This window comes from Pollicipes pollicipes, unplaced genomic scaffold (assembly GCF_011947565.3).
Source record: "Pollicipes pollicipes isolate AB1234 unplaced genomic scaffold, Ppol_2.1 Scaffold_3447;HRSCAF=4054_pilon_pilon_pilon, whole genome shotgun sequence".
Lineage (NCBI taxonomy): Eukaryota > Metazoa > Arthropoda > Thecostraca > Pollicipedomorpha > Pollicipedidae > Pollicipes > Pollicipes pollicipes.
The window spans coordinates 42633651-42654491 of record NW_023596297.1 but is presented as its reverse complement, the minus strand read 5'-3'; the positions used below and the strand labels follow the sequence as shown (position 1 = coordinate 42654491).

Sequence of the window (20841 nt, the reverse complement as noted above, 5' to 3'; positions counted from 1 at the left end):
CGGAGGAGGTGCGATGAGCCGTGCAGGACTACGCTGTGTATTTATCAGGAGCTCTCCATGCTTTCGGAAGTCGCACGGGTCTTGCTGTTCACTGTGTCTGACCTAGCTCTGACGAGGGTTTATTTAAAGGGGAGGCAAAATACGCTCTGTGCCCCCACTCGGCTTTAACCATTATAACTAGGGTCGCCCAACCAGACCGCAAAACGGACGTACAGAGAGGGCTATCGTCCTTCCCACTGCGAATTTCAAGGGGAAAACATGTCACATTTGCCTTTGAGTGGAAAGAACACATGGGACCGTCCATATATTATGTCACGCGCGGTGCGGCAGCTTTTGATGGAACGTGACCGAAATGCATGAAATGGGTGTGGGGATGGCCAGCGTAACGTTACGCACAGCTATGGTTGCGAATTTTGCCAGTCATTTTAAAACGGTTTAACACTTAAGCCCTCCAGATTCTTCTAGAGAAACGAGGAACGCGTCTGTCCTTTCCTGGCACGTCTAGCTCAATTAGGGTCAAACGGACACGTCATAATTTTGGGATGCAACACTGACGCAGCGTAGCGTATGCACCACCGATAGTGTAGATCAGGGCTTTTCACCAAGAGTTGTCACCAGTGCGTAACCAGGAGGTTTAAGGTGGTCAACAATGCGTAACGCAATTTATGGACGTCCCAGCCAGAAATACTGGAATCGCCGGTGTCGCCCGCTCATCTTCTGCTTGTGCGGCATGCGGAAATGGGTATCGGAGACGGAATAATGGATGGAAATGCGCTTCCATTTTGTGGCACCCAAGCCTGTAAAACACAAAATATTACGCTGCCGCTGGAACTTACGAGGCATATTATTATCGGATAGATCGTTTCCATACAACGGTATGGAAACGAGCTGTCGCTGTCATTTTATAAAATATAAAGTGATGAAGCGCGGTCATTTATCGACGAAAGTAATTTGATAGCAGAATGCTGTTGACATAGTGACGCACCAGTCACCAACTCTGCGCTTCGATGTTGATTGGTTATGTTGGCTGACCCAGAGAGCGTGATGGCAGGAAACTGCGGACGAAACGGTTTTAAGACATAATTTTATATAAACTATTCTATAAGAAGAGTGCTCATTGCGGCTTCAGCTGTGGTAGGTTGATTGCGTTGTGTTCAGACAAACTATATGCTTGAGCATGAATGTACCTACCTTTGTGTCTCAGTCTGCTGTCGATATTACCCCTGCACCCAATTAGCTGGCATATTTGTGAGTTCCCCGATCTGCGCTAGTTTATATGCTTTATATAATGCCAAACATGAGCATATGCTTATAATGGTGACATGAGAAGAACTTGATGTGTGGCGCCTATGAAAAGGTGAAGGTTTTTCACCTATGTTTAAAAAGTCAGATTAGGCTGCTAAACCTTATGAATGGATCTTGATGTGATTTTGTTATCAATTGCTCAACTACTGATTGGCCAGAATTGAATTGCTCGTTTGCTGCTAGGTGAATGGGAGTAGGGGTGTTCATAGTGACCCAGATAGCAATCTATTTGGTCAATACCATTTATGGTGCCATACTCCCATGAATTTTCACGGTTGGGGTTTGCAGTGGCCCAGACCCTTAGAATTTGTGTCATCATATGTAGAACATTCACAAGACTGCAGAGTTTATCTGTTACTTGTCCAAATTGAGACAGATATGATGCAACTGTTACATTTATAACCCAAGTCAAGTTATGCCTCAACAACAGGTAAAATTTGTGTCACATGCTACACACAGTGTAACCTGAGGTTTATCATAAGGTAACATGCATATAGTATGCTATAGTGAATGGTGTGCACAGTTATCATGAAAGCTAGGAAGCTGTGAACGAAAGCATGGCCTGCTGTGAACATTACCTTTATATTTTTGTGCTATGGTATAGATTGGAATGTTTGTGGTGTAGTACATATACACCCACAATTTGAGAGATAGATAGATTTGATGGATAGAAGACAAATTGGTTCCCTACAGATACCCAAAACCTGCATCTGGTGAAATCAGATGTTCTCATGTTGTCAGTGTTGTATTTCCTATATCTGAGAAAAACAGTAATATGATGGCTACTTGCAAGTAACTACTGTTGAAATATGACTGGATGGTAATTACTAATATACCACTTTCTGTTCATGTGGTCCTTAAGGAACATACATGGCCCATGCTTTAAAAATTCATCCACATCTCCTGATTGTATGGAATAATTATTGCATAAGTAATGATATTGTGATGTGAATCCAAGCCGCTATCCATAAAAGAGAGTTCATTGCAATTGATAGGCATATTTTATCTACCCTTAGCTCATGCCTATTTGTTGTATTTATTAAACATTTTTTATTATTGTTTTATTGCCATTTCTTTGCTGCAGTATCACTGAAAAGTTCTCATGTGGTACATGGGCTGCCCAACTTGGTGTTAGATATATCCATCAAGATATATCACACTTTGCTGCACATTAACACAGTTTTTAGTAATCCAGTGTGCCATGGTAGTGCTACATTGACAAAATCTGCTGCTACATTTGCTGTTGACAACTGGCATGTTAAGTTAAATGATTGCCATGTCATTTACTTGTTTTAAGGAATTATAGCATTTACACTGTGCAAGTTGACGTTAGGTTCCATGAAATAAAGTCTTCAAAAGTATGATTACACACAATTTTCCCAGCCAAGTATGTCTTACTTGAAATGTAATGAAATTTTTAGGCCCAGGCCAGCCTTCACACATGCTGAAAACCTTGGCTTTTTGGAGAGAAGTGCATCTGTGGGAGGAGAAAGCAGATAATTGTGCAGGCAGCAGTGCAGATCATTATTATTGTTGATAATCTCAGCTTTTTTCACAGGATTAGGGTCACAGGATTTTGATAGGCTCAATCCTGATACATTCAAGTATCCCTGAATTGAAAGTCTTTTAAAAATATGCCAACAGTTCAGAGTTTTCCTTAAATATTATATGTGGTGCATGCTTGCCATCAAAGCAAGTATCCTCCATTTGTGAGAATCATATTTGGCTGCATTTAAGCCTCACCAAGCACCTCACCTCACCTCACCTCACCTCACCTCACCTCACCTCACCTCACCCTCACCTCACCTCACCTCACCTCACCTCACCTCACCTCACCTCACCTCACCAATTTTGAAGGAAGAGATCTGAGTACACTGCCATGTTTTTCACACCAAACAAAGTAAAACATACACATTACGGTCATCATATATTTCTTGTTTACATTTTGAGCCAGAATGCAGTAGACCTTTCTATTTTTTCCCAGCCAGCAGGATGTCACTGTCCTGGTCACATGTCAACTGCCACGGCAGTAGCACGTCAAGAATCAAAGGGCCTGTGACCAGGCAATGTGATAGTGTTGTTGGAGTTAAGAACACTCATTCTAACTCAACACTCATAGGAACTATGCCCTTAAGTCAGCTACAGGTCAATGCTACCTCACACATCCATCATGACAGGGGAGTTTTGCTGTTTTTTCCTGATGACCTTGGCCATAAAGTGGGAATTAGGGGAGTTGATCCTGGATGTGCCTGAACTGTTGTCTGCCTCCAAGGCAACAGTGCTGCTTCAGGATCATCAACATCAGTTACTTCCGGACTCACATCCACTCTAGGAGCATGCGTCTCCAGGAGCATGTCTCCGTTTTCTCACATGTCCTATCATGTGCAGAATAAGCCCTGGCTTCCTTGTGGGAGACACTAGGGAAAGTTTCTGGCGAATGTCTACATGCCAACAAGTTGTTGCGACAGGCTGTTGCGGAGTGATGGAAAGAAATGCTTCTCCCCCACGTGACTCTCCATCTGATGTGCTGTTTTCAGGGGGCACTTGCTTTATCAAATCAGAGTGGCAGTTTTGACTGTTTGCCTCCTGTCATCATTGCAAAAACTGAGCACGGAGTGTGTACGTGTCTGCAACAAGATATCAGAAGTTAGTTTTGGGAAATGCAAAATTTTTAAATGAATGTTAACTCACTTGAACTTCAGCAGATGTTAAATGGAGTGCCCCCATCTTTATGTTGCATTTCAAAAACATACCCTAATGAAACCTCAGGCTCAGTTACATCTAGTGATAGCACTGGGTAGTGCCACTGCAGCACCATCGAGATATGATATGGATAGTTTTCTATGTTTGAGTTAACGCAGTGACACTGTTAACATTCCTTCACAGCCCTACTCTTCTTCCTTTCTTGGTAGCCCCAGAGTTGAGCCCGGGTCCACAACAGCAGCAGTTGTTACGATTGCCGTTGTCAGGACGACGACAGAGTCTGCTTAGGCCGTTATCAGTTGTTGCGGATTAGAGATGCCACTTTTGAGCTGTCATAACCCGCACGTTGCGGGGCAGCGGGCTTAAAAGTTGTAACTCTACTGGTATGAATGACGTGATACAAATAAACATTCATGAATGGGACAGGGGAGGCAAAGGTCACAACTATCAAGAAGCGTCTCAGCTGAAGTTTGAACCAGTACGTCACTAAAGACCATGAGATACTCCGTTTCCCAAAGCCAGAGCGCGCTCAGAAGAGAGCTGCGGTGTTAAACGTCTGTGTAGAAAATCGTGAAATCAAAGTCATAATATAACGCTTCGTTGAATTTGCGGGATAACAGGCCCTATGCATGATATAAATGTTTGCATATTTTTCTCTGGATAAAATTTTTGAAACCTTTGTAGCATGTATTACGCGAGCGTTTTGACAAATTAATGCATTGCAAGGATTATAAAGTATACACGTTGGAAATAGCAGATTCGGGCTTCGCCGCGGCAGTTTGTCACGGCGCGGCCACGGCTGACAGCTGCGGGCCGCCGCAACCGCTGCTGACGCGGCCGCCCGCTGTGTGAGTCATGAGCGCTGGTAGGCCGCGCTCCTGCTGTCCGACCCTACAGTGATGCCACTCTGACCAGCCGCGCCATCAGCATCCAATGTCCCTGTGGCGAATGTTGGGCATTGTCGCCATACCCTTAACTGGCCGCCGACAAAAGACTTTGAATTGCTGGCATTCGTGTTAAATACTTCGTGTACGGTTATTTCTGGATCACATTTCGACGGGATTTTGCACCCTCGTATCGGCATGAGCTGTTATTCTTGGCTGCCCTGGTTGCTTGGCGATGGCTACATTGTCGCGTGGCACAGGCCCGGTCGGTGGCCGTGCCTCGGCTGACTAGCGCGCTGCTCCCCCCAGAGCCTCCGGCACCGTGCCTGAGGCGCCGGCCGGCTTCCGCTGACTAGCGTGCCGCTCCCCCCCAGAGCCTCCCGGCACCATGCCTGAGGCGCCGGCCGGCTTCCGCTGACTAGCGTGCCGCTCCCTCCAGAGCCTCCGGCACCATGCCTGAGGCGCCCGCCGACGACGCGCCCGTCGCCTGGGCGCGCTGCTTCGTGCGCGACATGACGTCACGGGGCTGCCTGGCCGGCAAGATGACCATCGACCTGGCCGGCACGGCCAAGGTGGCTACGCTTGTGGACGAGGTATCGCGTCAGACCAAGTACGCGCCGGACGAGTTCCTCATCTCGCAGCAGGTGGCGGCCGGCGGCGAGGCGGTGAGTGGCGGGAGCACCGGTGCCCGTCGCCGATGTGTCACCGGCCAGCGGTGAGAGGCCGTCTCGCCCGCACGCTGTCAGAACGGGCCGGTTCTCACCGCGCGTCTTTGTGTTCCAACGGGCACAGGAGGATTCTGTTCGTGTCGTTATGTCTTGTGTTTTCAAGTATGCTTTGGAGCATGTATAAGATGCCGTCGCGCTCGGGCTGTACCTTGCACCCGTCCCTATGCACGTGTTTTCCACACGGACACGTTTTGCTGTTCCCAGGCATCAGGCTGATTTGGTGAGATGTCAGCGAGGCTTACAACTTTATCCTGCGCTGCCCACGTATGGTAATACGTCGATCTTGGACCGCACTGTCAGGCCTCCCACATTCCCTGCGTTTTTCACGGGCGTTTTGGCGCGGGTGTTAGTACTCGCCAACCAAAAGATGAGCTGTCCTGGCAGCTGTGACGTCACGCGCTGCTCTGGCGGCCAACGTCACACCGCTGGCCGCTGGCCAGCCCCAGCCGGCGGCACCTCCGTACGGTGGAGCGACACGTGCCTCACGCTCCGCACTGCGCCGCGGCAGCTGATCCTGAACGACTACCTGAACTACACGGTGATGGAGGTGGGCCTGGACACGGGTGGCCAGTCGCGAAACAACTTGATCATCACGGACGCCAGGCCGCGCCGCAAGCCGCGGCCGGCGCGCGGCCTCGACAGCGGCGACCACGCCGGACGCACCTCGCCCGTGGCGCCGGCAGCGGCCGGCGGCGCAGACGGAGGCGCCGACGCGCCGCCGGCCCGCCCATGAGCCACCCCCCTACACGTACGCCAGCGGCCTGATCAAGAGCAACGAGACGGGTGCGTGCCAGAAGGGGCGGCGAACTCTTGGACGTTGCGTCTCCTCGGTCACGGGCTTGTGGTTTATGGGAGGCGTGTTCTGTATGGTGTGGATGTGGCTTATGCTAGGTACGCTTTCTGTGGGTCAGCTAAGTGCCCTAAACTGCCTCTTCGCTAACCAGCGGGCCACGGGGACTGACTGTTCATCGTTTGCCGGCAGGTCACGTGGGCCTGGTGAACCAGGCGATGACTTGCTACCTGAACTCGCTACTGCAGACCCTCTTCATGACCCCCGAGTTCAGGAACGCCATGTACAGCTGGGAGTATGACGGCTCCTCCGAGGACGCCGCCAAGTCAATCCCATACCAGCTGCAGAAGTTGTTTGTCAACATGCAGGTGGGGCCTGTGCACGGCGAGAGTGTGTGGAGAGTACTTAGTCCGGACCGACTGATAATATTGACATTGCACGTCGGGCTAATATTTGTAATACTACCAGCTATTTTTGCCTTCAGTTGTGAATCTGGCGATGTGTGCCTTCCCACCATTGGCACTGGTTGGACGGAAACGCGCTGAACTTTATTGAGCGCTAGATTGTGATCCATCAGGCTCGAGTTTCGGGCGTCCCCTGGAGCCGTGCGCGGCCGCCTCTGCGTCAGTCGGCCGCGTGAGGCCGTTTGGCGGCCGGCGCCACCGTCTTGTGACCGGGGCCGTCCACAGACCACCGACCGTCTGGCGGTGGAGACCACCGAGCTGACCTACTCGTTCGGCTGGGACAGCAGCGAGGCGTGGCAGCAGCACGACATCCAGGAGCTCTGCCGCGTCATGTTTGACGCGCTCGAGGTCAAGTTTAAGGATACCGAGCAGCACGACCTCATCTCGCGCCTCTACGAAGGTCAGTCAGGGACGGCGGCCGTCCTGGCCGAATGTTCCAGCGCGGGGGTAAGGGGGCAAGCCCTTGGGAACTGCTCTGCTCATTGCGTTGGCAAACATGGCTCAGCTTATATTGCACTTTGCCTTTCTGTTAGTTACGTGTTACTTGAATCACATGTTCATTGAAATGCATGCGTCGAACTTCGACGAATCCAAACTTAAATGCTTAAGTTTCACTTTCCACGTTGATATGACGTGGAAGACATGTTAGCTCACCTTTGGTAGACTGAGGTGATTTTTAATATCTTAAGCATCAGTACATGTGCAAGACATACTACACACAGGCATAGTACCCACTCCAGACATTCCATGTTGAAATCCATCTGGCAAGGTTCGAGGCAACTATCTGGCGCAGCCTATTTTGGCATGTGAAGCCCAGCTGAGGATCGCCGGTGACGGCAGTGACATGCAGCCGGCGGTGGCTTTGTCTATGAATTGGCTGCCAGTGACGGGTGTGGGTGCGCATGACGACAGGCAAAATGATTGACTACGTCAAGTGTTTGGAATGCGGCACGGAGAAGGCGCGCGGCGACACCTACCTGGACATCCCGCTGCCGATCCGGCTGTTCGGCGCCACGTCCGCCTTCAGCAGCGTGGTGAGTGTGCCGTCCCCGAGCCCGGCCCGGGCCTGGCAGGCGCCCATCACACGGAGGACGCCTGGAACTCGCCCTCTCACCCACACCCACACACTATTGTAGCCGGTCCCGGGCAGGCCCCGCGGGCACTTCGTGCCGATGGCGCCTCGAGCTCCTCCCCTCGCCCTTCCGGATCATTCGCGGCAGACAGCTCTGAAATTGATAGGCGTGGAGCTTGTGACCATCCCCAAGTCGCGCTTTTGTTGTGGAGTGACATTTCCACACAACGAGCTGCCACCTGCCATGTGTTCACACGTTGATTGACGTGCGGTGATGGCTATTGGGAGTTTACGACAGACTCAGCTGGCAGGTGGAGCAGTCGCCGCAGGAAACCGAGCTGCGTTCCTTCGGTCTCCCAGACGCCCAGCCTAACCGCTGCACTTCCGGCACCCCGGCAGTGTGCTAAAATAGCCGCCGGTGTAATAGGACAGGCTGAACTATGCATATGCATCTGGAGATGGCTTATTGTAGGTTTCGTTTAGGCACGAATGATCCCAGCCAGACATCTATTTTGTCGAGGTAGATTTGAGTACGAATGATAGCATAATGGTGGCCTGTGCATTTAGTGGTTGAATTATGGAAAAGATGTCCCAGACGTCAGATGCGGGCGCACTTTTGTACACCAAATATTGTAACAAAAGTATCTATAAACTGCGTGGTCGTTTTGGGAGTCCCGAATTCCATGAAGGGTTTTCTACGTCTTATGTTTGATTCGGAAAGTCAGTGTGGTTTGTCCTAAACTGCGGCCGTTCCTGTTTCCAGGAAGAGGCGCTGCGCGGATTCGTGAAGCCGGAAATTCTAGACGGAAACAATCAGTATCATTGCGACAACTGCGCACGCAAGTGTGACGCGCACAAAGGTCTCAAGTTCAAGACGTTTCCGTACCTGCTAACACTGCACCTCAAACGTTTCGACTTCGACTATCAGACGTTTGCACCGCATCAAACTTAATGACAGGTCAGTGAATCCGCTGTTTATGGTTGATAACGTATGCAAGTCAAAAATAAGAAAACTCGACGCACTATTCATAACACAGGTTTGTGTCGTGTTTCGAAACTTGCCTGGTGCAATGTATGGTGTGTGAGCTTCATTTCGATTTTCTTTTTGTTAAGTACACGCGATCTTGGAGGACTTACGTCTTTCAGTGGGACTAAATTTCAGCCACATGCAGCATACTGCGAGACGAGGATGCGCGAATCGGCCAGCTAGTTCCCGCCGTACAGGACACACAGATTAGCCTGACGCCTGCCGATGCATGGCGCGGCTGATGCGTCACCGATTGTTTGTGAGGCATGTTGGTGAGTGACGGACGCAGCCGCTGGGGCGTGCTCCGACGGTGCTCCCGGGGACGCCGGCAGGGTGTCGTTCCCGGAGATCCTGAACCTGAACAGTTTCGTGGAGCGCGTGCCGGCGGCGGACGGTGGCGACGGTTGCCGCTGCGACGACACGTCCACAACGGACAGCGGCGCCGTCCTGGAGGACGACACGCATCTGCCGGTGGCCGCCGAGGGCGACGTGGGACAGGTGGGCGCGCAGGGCTCGCACGCGCCGGCCGACAGCGGCATTGAGCCGCATCGGGCCGCCATTAGGGATATGTGGCGCTTCGTGTTCAGCTGGTCTCGAGGTGGCAGTCGTGCTATGTTGCGGCGGCAGTGCTCAAGGCATCCGCCGATTTTGAGCTGAATGCCATTCACGCAAATCTCTCAAACTTTTTAGGGTGAAGAAGATGAGAGTTGAAAGACTGACGTCAGAGGTTTCCTGGACTTAGATGAGCCAGGTTACTGTCAAGTGACGCTCAAACACTTGCACAACACAACACGCTCAAATTATACGCTGTCGTGTCAGGACATAATCGGCGTAGGTGTTTTCTTCGCTGTCACGTTGCGGTTGGCGGGAGCTATAAGATTCGTAGATCGCATTGAAGCTGCTTTGCACTAGTTATTCGCCGTTCAGTGAGTGGCGACGATCACGGTGCGATATATGCACCCAGCCGTCGGTATGTCCGTCTCGCCGAAGGCAATGTTGCGGTTGGTCTGCACGTCGCCGTGACCGGACACTTGTGCCCGACCGTTGCTGTAGGAGGACGAGGGTATCGACTGCTCTACGGACAGCGAGACGCGTGCCAATAACTGGCGGAACGCGGTGCGCGGCCCATACGAGTACGAGCTGTTCTCCATCATGATCCACGCGGGCAGCGCGTCCGGCGGCCACTACTACGCCTACATCAAGGACTTCACCAGGCAGGAGTGGTTCTGCTTTAACGACCAGTCCGTGTCGCCGGTGCGTAGAGCTCCGGAGGGGCGCTGGTGGTGGCCTCTGGATGTCTGGTTGACGAGAGATGGCACTGCAGGACTGTAATGTGTTTGCTAGAACAATGCAGTTGATAGGGGGGGGGGGGGAGGGAAGGGGTGCTTTGAATGTTTGGGATGCATTGGGCTTAATCCAGTAATGCTGGGAATTCCCCGTGCACGTCTGGTTGTCATTACTCCGATGTAATTAATGCCGTAACAATCTGTACTACAGCTCGCGATATAAACGTTAGGCACGCCATGCAGCCTCCTCCCCGACTTTCGTACTGAGCCTACATGAATGGCAAGATGCGTACTCGTGCGGTGGATCCAATCCAGATCCTACCCTGACCTGGATTGGCTGCAGGTGACCCAGGATGACATCCGGAGGACTACGGCGGCGGCACGCGCACTAGCAGCTACTCTTCCAGCACCAATGCCTATATGCTCATGTACCGACGTATCGATAAGGAGCACAACAAGCTGCCGTTGCTAAAAGACGAGTTTCCGGAGTGGATTCAGGTGGGTCTGACTCGGCCAGGCCGCGGCCGCCTACGCTGTGTCGGTACTGGCTACCAGATCATTGGCCTTCCCTGTCCTGAGGTTTCCTCTGTCTGGTACCTGTAATGATGTACTTCCCTGTTCCAGCTGTATTTTCGCGAAGCGTGCCGGCGTTAAGTGCACACAGATATTTATTAAAAAGTAAAATCACAAGGCTATTAGAGTTTAGGTCATGACATACTCCCAAACCGCGAGTAGTATTTTTCTCACAAATGACGGGATGGGCAATGGATATGTCTGCTGATTGGTGTAAAGATGTTGTTTGTCACCATATCAGACCGCTCATGGGTTTTTGTTCGCCAGCCCATGGTAGTAGCGCAGTTTTGTCAATGTAGAAATTTAAGTTGTGATTGAAAAACAACAATGCTAACATGTGATGTATTTTACTATTTTTTCCAGTCCATGTCATATAAGATGCTTTACTTCTTCTCTCCATGTTCTGCCAGTCTGTGTTAGCAGCAGTTACCACCAACTCGCCTCAGCCGCAAGAGCTGACTGAGGGAAGCTGTTGCAGCCCATTGCTACCCACCCTGCGCAATACGCGTTCATGCGGAGGCATATGACGTGAGAAGGGGATGCCGTGCTACGTGCTTGACTCGTCCGTCTGGCCATGCCACAGAAGCTGTTGACGCGCATGCGTGAGGGTGAGGACGAGGACCGCGCCAACAAAGAGCGCGAGCGCAGCATGTGCAAGCTGACCCTGTTCGGTGTGCACCCGGTCATCAAGACCACCGTCAGCACCGCGTTCCACGTCCACAAGGACATGCTGCTGGAGGACGCGACTGAGCTGGGCTGGAAGGTACGCAGGCTTGAGTGGACCATCAGGTTTGAGTGGATCATCAGTGGACCATCATTTTCACTAGAGCATCAAACGAGTTTTGCACGTGCTGAGCCGGCCCTTCATACTTGTGTGTGGGTTATCATCTCGGTCCTTTCTATGCAACTTGGTCCGTTCCTTGCTGGATGTCCCACCTCCTCCTGCCGCCCCCAGATGCTCGAGTTTGACAAGCACGTACCGCTGTCGCGGTGTCGTCTAGTCAAATACGATGAGCTGAACGACGCCATCGAAGGGAGTCTGGAGCAGCAGGCCGGCCGCACCATGGAGGAAGTGATGGGAGGTGTACGCAGCACCTACAAGTTAGACCTGATGCTGGACTGGCGCGCGGCAGACGCTGAGTTCGAGGTGTACGCGGCGGGCGACACGACGCTGCAGGTGCTGCGCGTGTCGGCGGCTACGGGGCGCGTCTCGGGACCCACTCCGCTGCGCGCCAACCTGGCGCAGACGGTGGCGGAGCTGCGCGCGGCGCTGGCGCTGCCCGAGGCGGCGCGGCTCTGCCTGGCGCGCTATTGCGGCGATCTGCGGCCTCTGCTCAGCCCCGAACGCTCGCTCAGGCTGGAGGGCTTCCACAGGAACAGCAGGGTTAGTGGCTGGGGAATGAGCTTCCACAGCAGTGGCAGGGCCAGAGGTGACGAGGAGTTCCACAGGAACAGCAGGGTGTGGCTGGGGAGAGTTTTCATGGAAACCGCAGCGCCACTAGCTGACAAGCACTTGAAAAGGAATAGCAGAGTCAGTGGACGGAGGTTTGCATTGGTAATGTGTGGAAGCTCGGCGGTCGTGGAGTGACGGGTTGGGACAACAGCGCTCGCAAATCCCCGAGAACAAGCGTGTAATTCAGCTAGCGGACGGGCATTCGCGTCACGAGCGAACGCCGCAGGCCCGTGATGTTTTGCGACATATTTTCTATGAAAAGATTTATTCCGAATCGCTTTGGATAAATGGATTTCTGGGATCAAAGCTCACGCTAAACAGTGCTTGTTGTGCGAGCCCCGACCCCTTATCATGCGATCACGCAATTCCGATTCGGTGGCAGTATTTGGTGGCGAAAATTTAATGCGCCGCAATGTTCAACACGGTCCGTCCTGTCCTCTGACGTCACTTGACCTTTACATCCAAACATTCTATCGTAAAGCCGTTAAATACCGCAGCGGTGATTTCTCGTGGTGTCACACCCGCCGCCGCGCGCGCATGGCGGTCTGCCAGTGCACTTTGTTGTGACCATTGGTTGCCGGCCCCCCACGGCAGGTATTCGTGTCGGAGGACGCCGAGGACGCGGACGTGCCGTTTACGTCGTCCGAGTTCTTCCGATTGTGCGATCGGTTCGAGCACACGATCGGTCTTCAGGTGATCGTGCCCAACACCGATCAAGGTGAGCTGGTCACTTGGTCTCGCCTCTGTGGTCTGAAACAGTTCTAAATGCTGCTATGGAAGGAGTCAGTTCGTTACCAGCTGCTCGTGTATAAGTTTTATGCGGCCGTTGTAGTTTTGTTCCATCTCTGTGCCACGGTTATCCTGGCTCTAGTGTTGGCTGATGTGAAACAAGTAAGCTCGTCGGTGTTCATATTCAAAAGTTTTATCGTCGTGGCCTGGGTCGTGTTCAAAAGATTGTCTTTTCGCGCGATATTTCGAAATCTGACCCCGCGCTCGTGTTTTGCCCGCCGCCTGACGCCGCGTCGGCCACCGCCAGAGACGCTGGACAGACTGGCCATTCCATCGCTGGAGGAGGCGGCGCTGGCGGCCGCCGCCGAGCCGGACTCGCCGCCGGCCAGTCCCGAGCCGGCGGCCGACGACCTGCTGGGCGGCGCCAGCTCCGATCAGAGTGCCTCCGAGGACAGCAGCGCCACCGACAGCGAGCGGACCCTGATCGGCGGCCAGCCGACGGGGCGCGCCAGCTCGCCCCCGGCCACGCCCAGCAACTCGCCGGCCGGTTCCGACTACCAGAGCATGCTCTCGCCGCAGGAGGAGGTGTGCGCGCCAGCGCCGGCGGCTGCCCGCAGCCCTGTGCCCTACATGTGTGCTGACGAACATCAGCTTCGCCGCCGGGGCTGGTGTCGGCTCCGCAAGATCAAACTAAGCTGGTGTATGAGCTGTCACTGCGCGCCTTCATATCCGGACTGACTCTAAATTGGTATCATGTATTATTTGTGAGTGTGAGCAGCACATGCTTGCTTGCGATAGTTATTGCCCCGTTCGACACCAGTATAATGTGGTCGTGACCTTTCAGCAATCGCAGCGTTTCATGTGGGCGTGCGCATTGCCGGAGTGCTTACCGGGTTGCCACCATCTGACAAACTCGGTCTAACTCTGCGTCGCAGGGGTACAAGGGCGTGGAAGTGGAGGGTGCCGCGGAGCCGGTGTACGGCCCCGGGCCAGCGCCCGAGCCCGAGCCGGCCAACGTCAGGCGATACTTCGTCGTCGAGAAGTCTGTGCCGCATGAAAACGGCTTTCGTGAGTTGGGCGGGGGGGGGGGGGGGGAGGGGATTGGCTCTGCTGGCGTGCAACGAAGTGCGGCCTGGCTGCCCGCCGAGCACCGCTCGAATCCTAAGCCTGTGCAGGGGATGTGAAGGGGAGCACTTTTAGGGCAAACATTATCCACGACCATGTTCAGCAAAGTTCCAAGCAAATTGGCATGTGGAAGTGATCGGGGCCCGAGTGAGTCGGAAGTGTGCAGCAGTGCCCTCCGTCATGCAGTCTTCTTTTTTCGCAGTGTGGGACGTCCGCCTAGACAATCGCATCACCTTAGGAGGCTTTAAGAGGGAAATTGAGGCATTAATCAATGTGCACCGCGACTACTTCAAAATACTCAAGATCTACACCAGCAACCAGGTACCCTCTCCAAATGTGTATCACTTGATGATGGTTGGGTGTCAGCATAACATGACGGGTACAGGCGTTTGTAGCTAATGATAAATTCTTAAGGACTACATCATTTACGATAGCTTATACTGTTAAAAAACTTTTGTCATCATCAGTTATCCCCATGATTCTGGGCGGACTGTGCAGACACCCAGCTATCCGGAGCTGTCTGTCGCATCTGGTGTGGGAGGCGCGCTTTGGCCACTATGGTCCACGCTGACCACCGGCCGGTAATCCCGCGCCGCCCCTCTGTCGGCTGCTGACCAACCCTGTCCCACCCGCCGGCTACCTCGCGCCGCCCCTCTGTCGGCTGCTGACCAACCCTGCCCCACCCGCCGGCTACCTCGCGCCGCCCCTCTGTCGGCTGCTGACCAACCCTGCCCCACCCGCCGGCTACCTCGCGCCGCCCCTCTGTGGGCTGCTGACCAACCCTGTCCCACCCGCCGGCTACCTCGCGCCGCCCCTCTGTGGGCTGCTGACCAACCCTGCCCCACCCGCCGGCTACCTCGCGCCGCCCCTCTGTCGGCTGCTGACCAACCCTGCCCCCCCCCCCCCCGTCGGTCACCCCGTGCCGCCCCTCTGTCGGCTGCTGACTCCTCCCATCACGCAGGAGTTCGAGTGCACGCGGCTGGACGACCAGCTGATGACGCACGGCGACAATGTAACATTCGTGGCGCGCCTGTCGCGCCGCTTGCGGGACGGAGAGCTGCGCGGCAAGGTCTACAAGCTGGAGCCCAATGCCACGGAGGTGAGACTGGACGGGCCGGCCGATGCCGGGAAGGTGGACTGGTATTGCGGCAACCCCTCCTCGCCATAGCGGCGCATGCTGACTGGCACTGGTGCTGGTCTGGAACGGCCGGCTCGTTGTCAAACAACAGTTGGTCGGGTTCGAAGAGGGGTGTGGTCTCGGCGGGAATGGTCGTCGGGGCCTACAACAAAAGTCCGCGTTTGCTTACTTACGCCGGTTTATTTGTTTATGGGTGTAAATAGTCAGCACGTACGTAACCCTATATTTGGGGTGAGGTAGCTTATCATTTCTTTGGTTTCTTTTGTTTTCTGAAACACTCCCTCTTGGTCTTGTGTGTCATAGTTACAAACGGGTGCTTCACCCTGGGGACGGCAGTGCCGTATGCACACCACAGAGGGGCGCGAAATGCACTTATTAGTCGGCGCGCCCCAAAATCCTAATCGTCACCATCACCAGAGCGAACGAGGTGGATGGAGCATGCCGCTGTTGCCCAAGTTGACGGAAATGCCGTGTCCCTCAGCCAAGCAAGTTCATGTTCGAGTGGATTCTTCGCAAGGGTATGAGCATCGAGCAAGCGAAGAAGGAGATCCTGGCCGAACAGAAGTCCCGGCTGGGCGTTGACGTGCCCATGTCCAGGTGATTGTCACCTGCCGTTGGTCAGCCCCCGTCGGATGGCATCCGTTGTCGCCCGTCGTCTGTCTCCCCTTGGCCCATGCTATGCGTTGTGTATGATGATAAAATGTCTGTCAATACAGGCGGCAGGCCTCCATTATGTTTAGATACCTGCGATCCACTGTAGTTTTGGTAATGATGCGAGTTATTAGCCCTAAGCTCTTCAGCGTCAGGTTGAAGGTCAGAGCGCTTTATGGCCGATCATCGACCACTCGCGCTCGAATTATCACCTGGAATGAAACCTCTGGCTCTGAAACGTCTGACCACGGGCCGGTAAGGTTTCCGGAGTGATGGCAGCGACTTGTTCGTCGTGCGATGAGCGTCTGTCGGTGGCCAGGACTTTCATGTTCATCATGTCGTAATGTCCTTCCACGCTCAAGCAGCTCAATTGCGTAAACAACCGGGTCCATGTGTCCGCTCTTCAGATGCCGGCTGCGGAAGAAGAGCTGGAAGAACCCCGGCAAGATTTACCTAGATTCATACAAGTTTGATGAAGAAGTTCCTCTGTATCCCAACTGGGAGATTTTCGTTCAGGTAGTAATAGCCACATGTCGACCATGTCTAGGCCTGTCGTAAACATTTGTTTTCTTCTGAAGATACTCAGCAGTGTGCAATTTTATCAACCAAAGAGGTACAAGACATGATTGCTGTGATTTTTTTGCAGGCTTTTGTTGCTGAGTTTTGAAACATATTATGTCCAGATTAGGCATGAAACTCATCTTCATTCCTGTCATTGTTTCTATCAATGACTGGGCACGTGCTGGAATAAAAGGTGGTTCCCGTTAATCAATACATGTACGATCTGTTTTATATTTTCCCGATCAAACTGCTATGGTCGATGTAGTGAGAAATGCTCGTACCGTTTGCTGTATACTTCACGTTAGGTTCGTAAGCCCATGAGCCCGTGGCGGGGATGTAGCCGGCTGGCGCTGATCGTCTGCCGGCGGTGGCAGGAGCTGCCGGAGCCGGAGCAGGTGCAACGGCACGGCCAGCTGGCGCTCTTCTGCCGCCGCTTCCACCCCAGTACCTACCAGTTGGACGACATGCACGAGCTGGTGCTGCCGGAGTCGTCGGCGGCGGCCCTGCTTGGGGCGCTGGGCCAGCACGCTAGCCTGTCACCCGACAACATCCGACTGGCCAAGCCGCCCGGCAGCTTCCCCAACGACTTTAACGCGCTGCTGGCGCCCACCGAGCTTGACTGGCTGCAGAATGTCACCGGTGAGCGCTGGCGGGAGGTAAAAAAGGTTCGGCGGTCTCCGAAAGGCGGGTGGGGCTCCCAAATCTGCGAGCGATTTGGGAATAAACGCGGCAGTGGGGATAGGGGGCTGGTGTGCTGTCCTCAAGAAATTCAGTTCCTCGAATAATTGTTGTATACTCAGCGCATGCGACTGCAGTTTTCATTGCGTCTCCGTCTTCCACCGTTTGATGATAGGTAAAAACTATCCCCCGTCCGCCCGCTGTGGAGAGCTTTGAGGGCTGTGACGCCGGTTTTGTGGCTCTGCTCGCGTATCCACCTACCTGCGGCGCCCTCTGACGGCCGCCCCGACCCCGGCTTTGTCGCAGCGCTGGATGTCTGGCCGCTCAACATCCTGGAGGACGGCTACGTGCTCTACTACAAAGATGGCACCGAGCCCCTGGCCGAGCTGAACGAGCAGCAGCGGCGCGAGATCAGCCAGCGCGAGACGGCTCGGCTGCAGGCGCGTTCGGCGCTCGGCTCGGCGCTCGGCTCCTCCGGCTCGGCGGCGGCCGCGCCGCGCCGCGAACGCGGCCTCAAAATCCACGTGGACATTCAGCCAGCCGCCGGCGACTAGAACGGTCGCGGCCGACCGGCCGGCCGATGGCTGTGTGTGGTCTGTCTTTGGTATGTGCGACGGCATCGGCTGGGTGGCGCGGACTGGCGTCGCGGACCCGGTGGGTAGCTGTGCCGGCATCCCGTGCTGCCGGCCAGTCCGGGGGTCGGGCAGACGTGGACGGCTCGGCGGACGTGCTGCTGACGGCGCCGGGTGTGCCGCGACCCTGCGCGGGCCGACCGTGAGCCGTGCGCGGAGAAGTGTGCCCTCCCGCCGGGCGCTGTTCTGCCTTAGTGTGTACAAACAGCGCGCCGCTAGTCCGGTGGGCACCGGTCGGATGGAGGGCGGCGGCTGTGCTCCGCGCCAGTCGGCTCGGCGGCGGCCTGTGTGATAGCTGCTGCAGGGCGAGGCGGGGCAGTGGACGGGGGACAGCCGGGTCGGCCGCGTGCCGCGCAGTCCGCCGCCGGCCGCCAGCAGGCCACCCGTCTATCGAGGGCAATCAAGCTGCCTGCGCAGCCGACTCGCGGCCCCGGCTGAGACCGACGCCGACACGTGTTCAGACCGAATTGTGGCATTCGTAACATGCGTCGGCTCAATCTGAGTACGGTATGCGTGGCGGGTCGGCCCGGTTCGGCTTCTGTGTGTGCTATCAGTTAACAGTCCGTGTTATGCGAGGGCGCCGGGCTGGCGGCGACGCTCCCGGCGGGGACCCGTTCGGGGTAATGGTGTCTGTGTCCGCGGGCCAGCCATCAGCTTGCCGGCGGGGACCCATTCGGGGCAGTGGTGTCTGTGTCCGCGGGCCAGCTGTTAGCCTGCCGGCGGATGTTGGGATGACGGGCGAAATCACAGCAGCGATCGCCGCACTCTGTCTAACACAAATCAATTCAATTACGATGAGTGACCACGTGGTTCGCTTTCGCCGGGACTCGTGCGCTTCTTTCGTAACGGTCGGCTGGCGCTGCTCAGTTTTCTGTCGTTCGCCTAATTTGCCTCTGAATGGGCACCTGCTGCGATGCATCTGTAATAAAGTGACTCGAGTTTTGGCGCTAGATTGTTCCTCTTTGCCCATTCTGCTTGATAATAGGCAGCACAGCGTTCACCGTTTCGACGCCAAAGAAAGAACATGTTGAGCCGTAATGGCCTGTTCTTTGTTTGTATTCTGTTAATATACCGGTTGACTGACGTTCGTCTATTTCAGTGGGGACCGGCCGCAAAAATGTGCATTTTTGTGGCTTCTCGGTCGTGCGATTTGTCACACTGTCGTCGTAGATCCATTTCCCTATTGGCCAACTCCGTGTCAATGATCGTTTGAAAGCAACTCCTGCAGTGAAAGCGTAGACGATGTTTGCCCTGCATCGGTTCCTACGAAGTGTTGCCAACGCAAGGGACGCCTCTGGCGCATGGGCCTGGGCCAGGGTCGTTGGCTTTGCGACCCCGAGCATTTACAATATTGGCGGTCTATAAGTATTGGTAACTATTGGCACCTTTTAAGTGGAAAAGACTGCCCTAGACGGCACAATTTATCTGTGAAGTAAATATGCTTCTCAATGCATTCATTATTTGATCACGTCATCGTACCTCGCGCGGCGTTGATTAAAAGCCAATTGACGTGGCATGCGGACATCGTGCTCACCAACGTCGGATATGGGTGACGCAACCATTATATTTTTATTGGCACTGTTCGCCGTATGGCTTGTGGAATGACAGGATTTAATGGCGTTATTATGACGTGAATGCCGAGGTTACTTTGACATAATGTCCCCGATACACCTCGTCATTTTCGCGGGCGTATAGATCAGCAAATAGAGGGGTGTGGGCCATACAAAGAGCAGGATTTTGAACGGCACCAAAAGACCTTCAAGATGACTTTCAGTTCAAAACTCCACATAAATGTGGAACACTCCCTTTAAGCAAGCACCAGATATGATGAAACGAGCTTGCTCACTTTTTACCATTAGTATGCAATTAAGTGGAAACGACTGCTCTGACTGCATAATTTGTCTATTTAATTGGTCACTGCTCCTTAATACGTCACTGTTTGATAGCATCATGGAATCTTTGTGCGACGTTGAGGTGAAATAAATGAGCCGTGCGTAGTCCTCCCATGCAACTAGCATACACTTGCATCACTTCAATCACCCGGGAGGGCACCGTGGCGCCGCGGCGGTACTAGCGGCGCTTGTTGAGCCCAATATCGTCATGTGCTCGTGTTTTGACCCTTTGTTGCGGTGGTCTTGCACATTCATTCATGAGTTTAAGGTGTTTACCTGTATTCACATGCTTGGTTATGGCGCTATTCTTAGCTTACTCGATTACAAGTATAATTTATGTGATAACTAACAACCGTGTTCAACTTCGTGTATGTATTATGTAGCGCAAGACGAGATTGCGTGTTCGAGCACATCCGCCCCTCTAATCCTACTTCTTCTTCCATGCTGCATCCTCGCAACGCCCCGCTTGTCCAGGGCAGCCTGTAAGCGCCAGCCACAAGTGGGTCGAGAGGCCGTGGGGGGGGGGGGGGGGGCGCCAGCGCAGGGACCCATGCAGAGAGGTCCCGGCAGAGGGGTCCCTGCTGCAGAGGGGTCCCTGCAGAGGGGTCTCTGCAGGGGGTCCCTGCGGAGGGGTCCCTGCAGAGGGGTCCCTACAGAGGTGTCCCTGCAGAGGGGTCCCTGCGGAGGGGTCCCTGCAGGGGGTCCCTGCAGAGGGGTCCCTGCAGGGGGTCCCTGCCAAGGGGTCCCTGCAGAGGGGTCCCTGCGCTGGCTAAGGCTCGGCGTCTGGTCTCCCAGGGCTGAAAGGCCTTTCCATCCCACGGCGGGTGCCTTTCGCCTGTCACTCCGGTGACAAGGGACAGGATATCCTGGTCGAACTAGAGGACCTTAGAGAGATACATCATGCCACATTGGTCCCTCCCTGGCGCGAGAGGCCTTTTGGCCCATACAGTTGGCCCTAGATCGACGTAGGAACCCTTACTGTCGCAACAAGGTTCCTAATCGCCGCACGTGGTCCTATAATTGTTGATTGACTCCAGGTTGGTTTAACGGTCCTACGGCTGGCATTGAGCTGGAGGACACACCGTTCGGTACTGGGGGGGGGGGGGGGGGGACTGACTGACACAGAGTCCTTCCACTATATTAACATCAC

The 20841-nt window shown here is 54.3% G+C and overlaps 1 protein-coding gene across 1 annotated transcript; it reads left to right on the top strand.

Annotated features, from left to right (window-relative positions):
• Positions 1-1102: 1102 nt before the first annotated feature.
• Positions 1103-18883, top strand: LOC119091428 (ubiquitin carboxyl-terminal hydrolase 47-like). The gene is given in 24 exon segments (XM_037214216.1): positions 1103-1134; positions 5332-5557; positions 6129-6300; positions 6344-6403; positions 6603-6778; positions 7100-7274; positions 7787-7908; positions 8710-8877; positions 8879-8904; positions 9306-9471; positions 10027-10227; positions 10603-10624; positions 10627-10757; positions 11416-11595; positions 11788-12216; positions 12880-13003; positions 13322-13599; positions 13950-14082; positions 14342-14460; positions 15101-15238; positions 15759-15874; positions 16336-16444; positions 16864-17128; positions 17474-18883. Coding segments are annotated over 23 exon segments (3771 nt in total). The 5' UTR covers positions 1103-1134; positions 5332-5344; the 3' UTR covers positions 17722-18883.
• The last annotated feature ends 1958 nt before the right edge of the window (positions 18884-20841 follow it).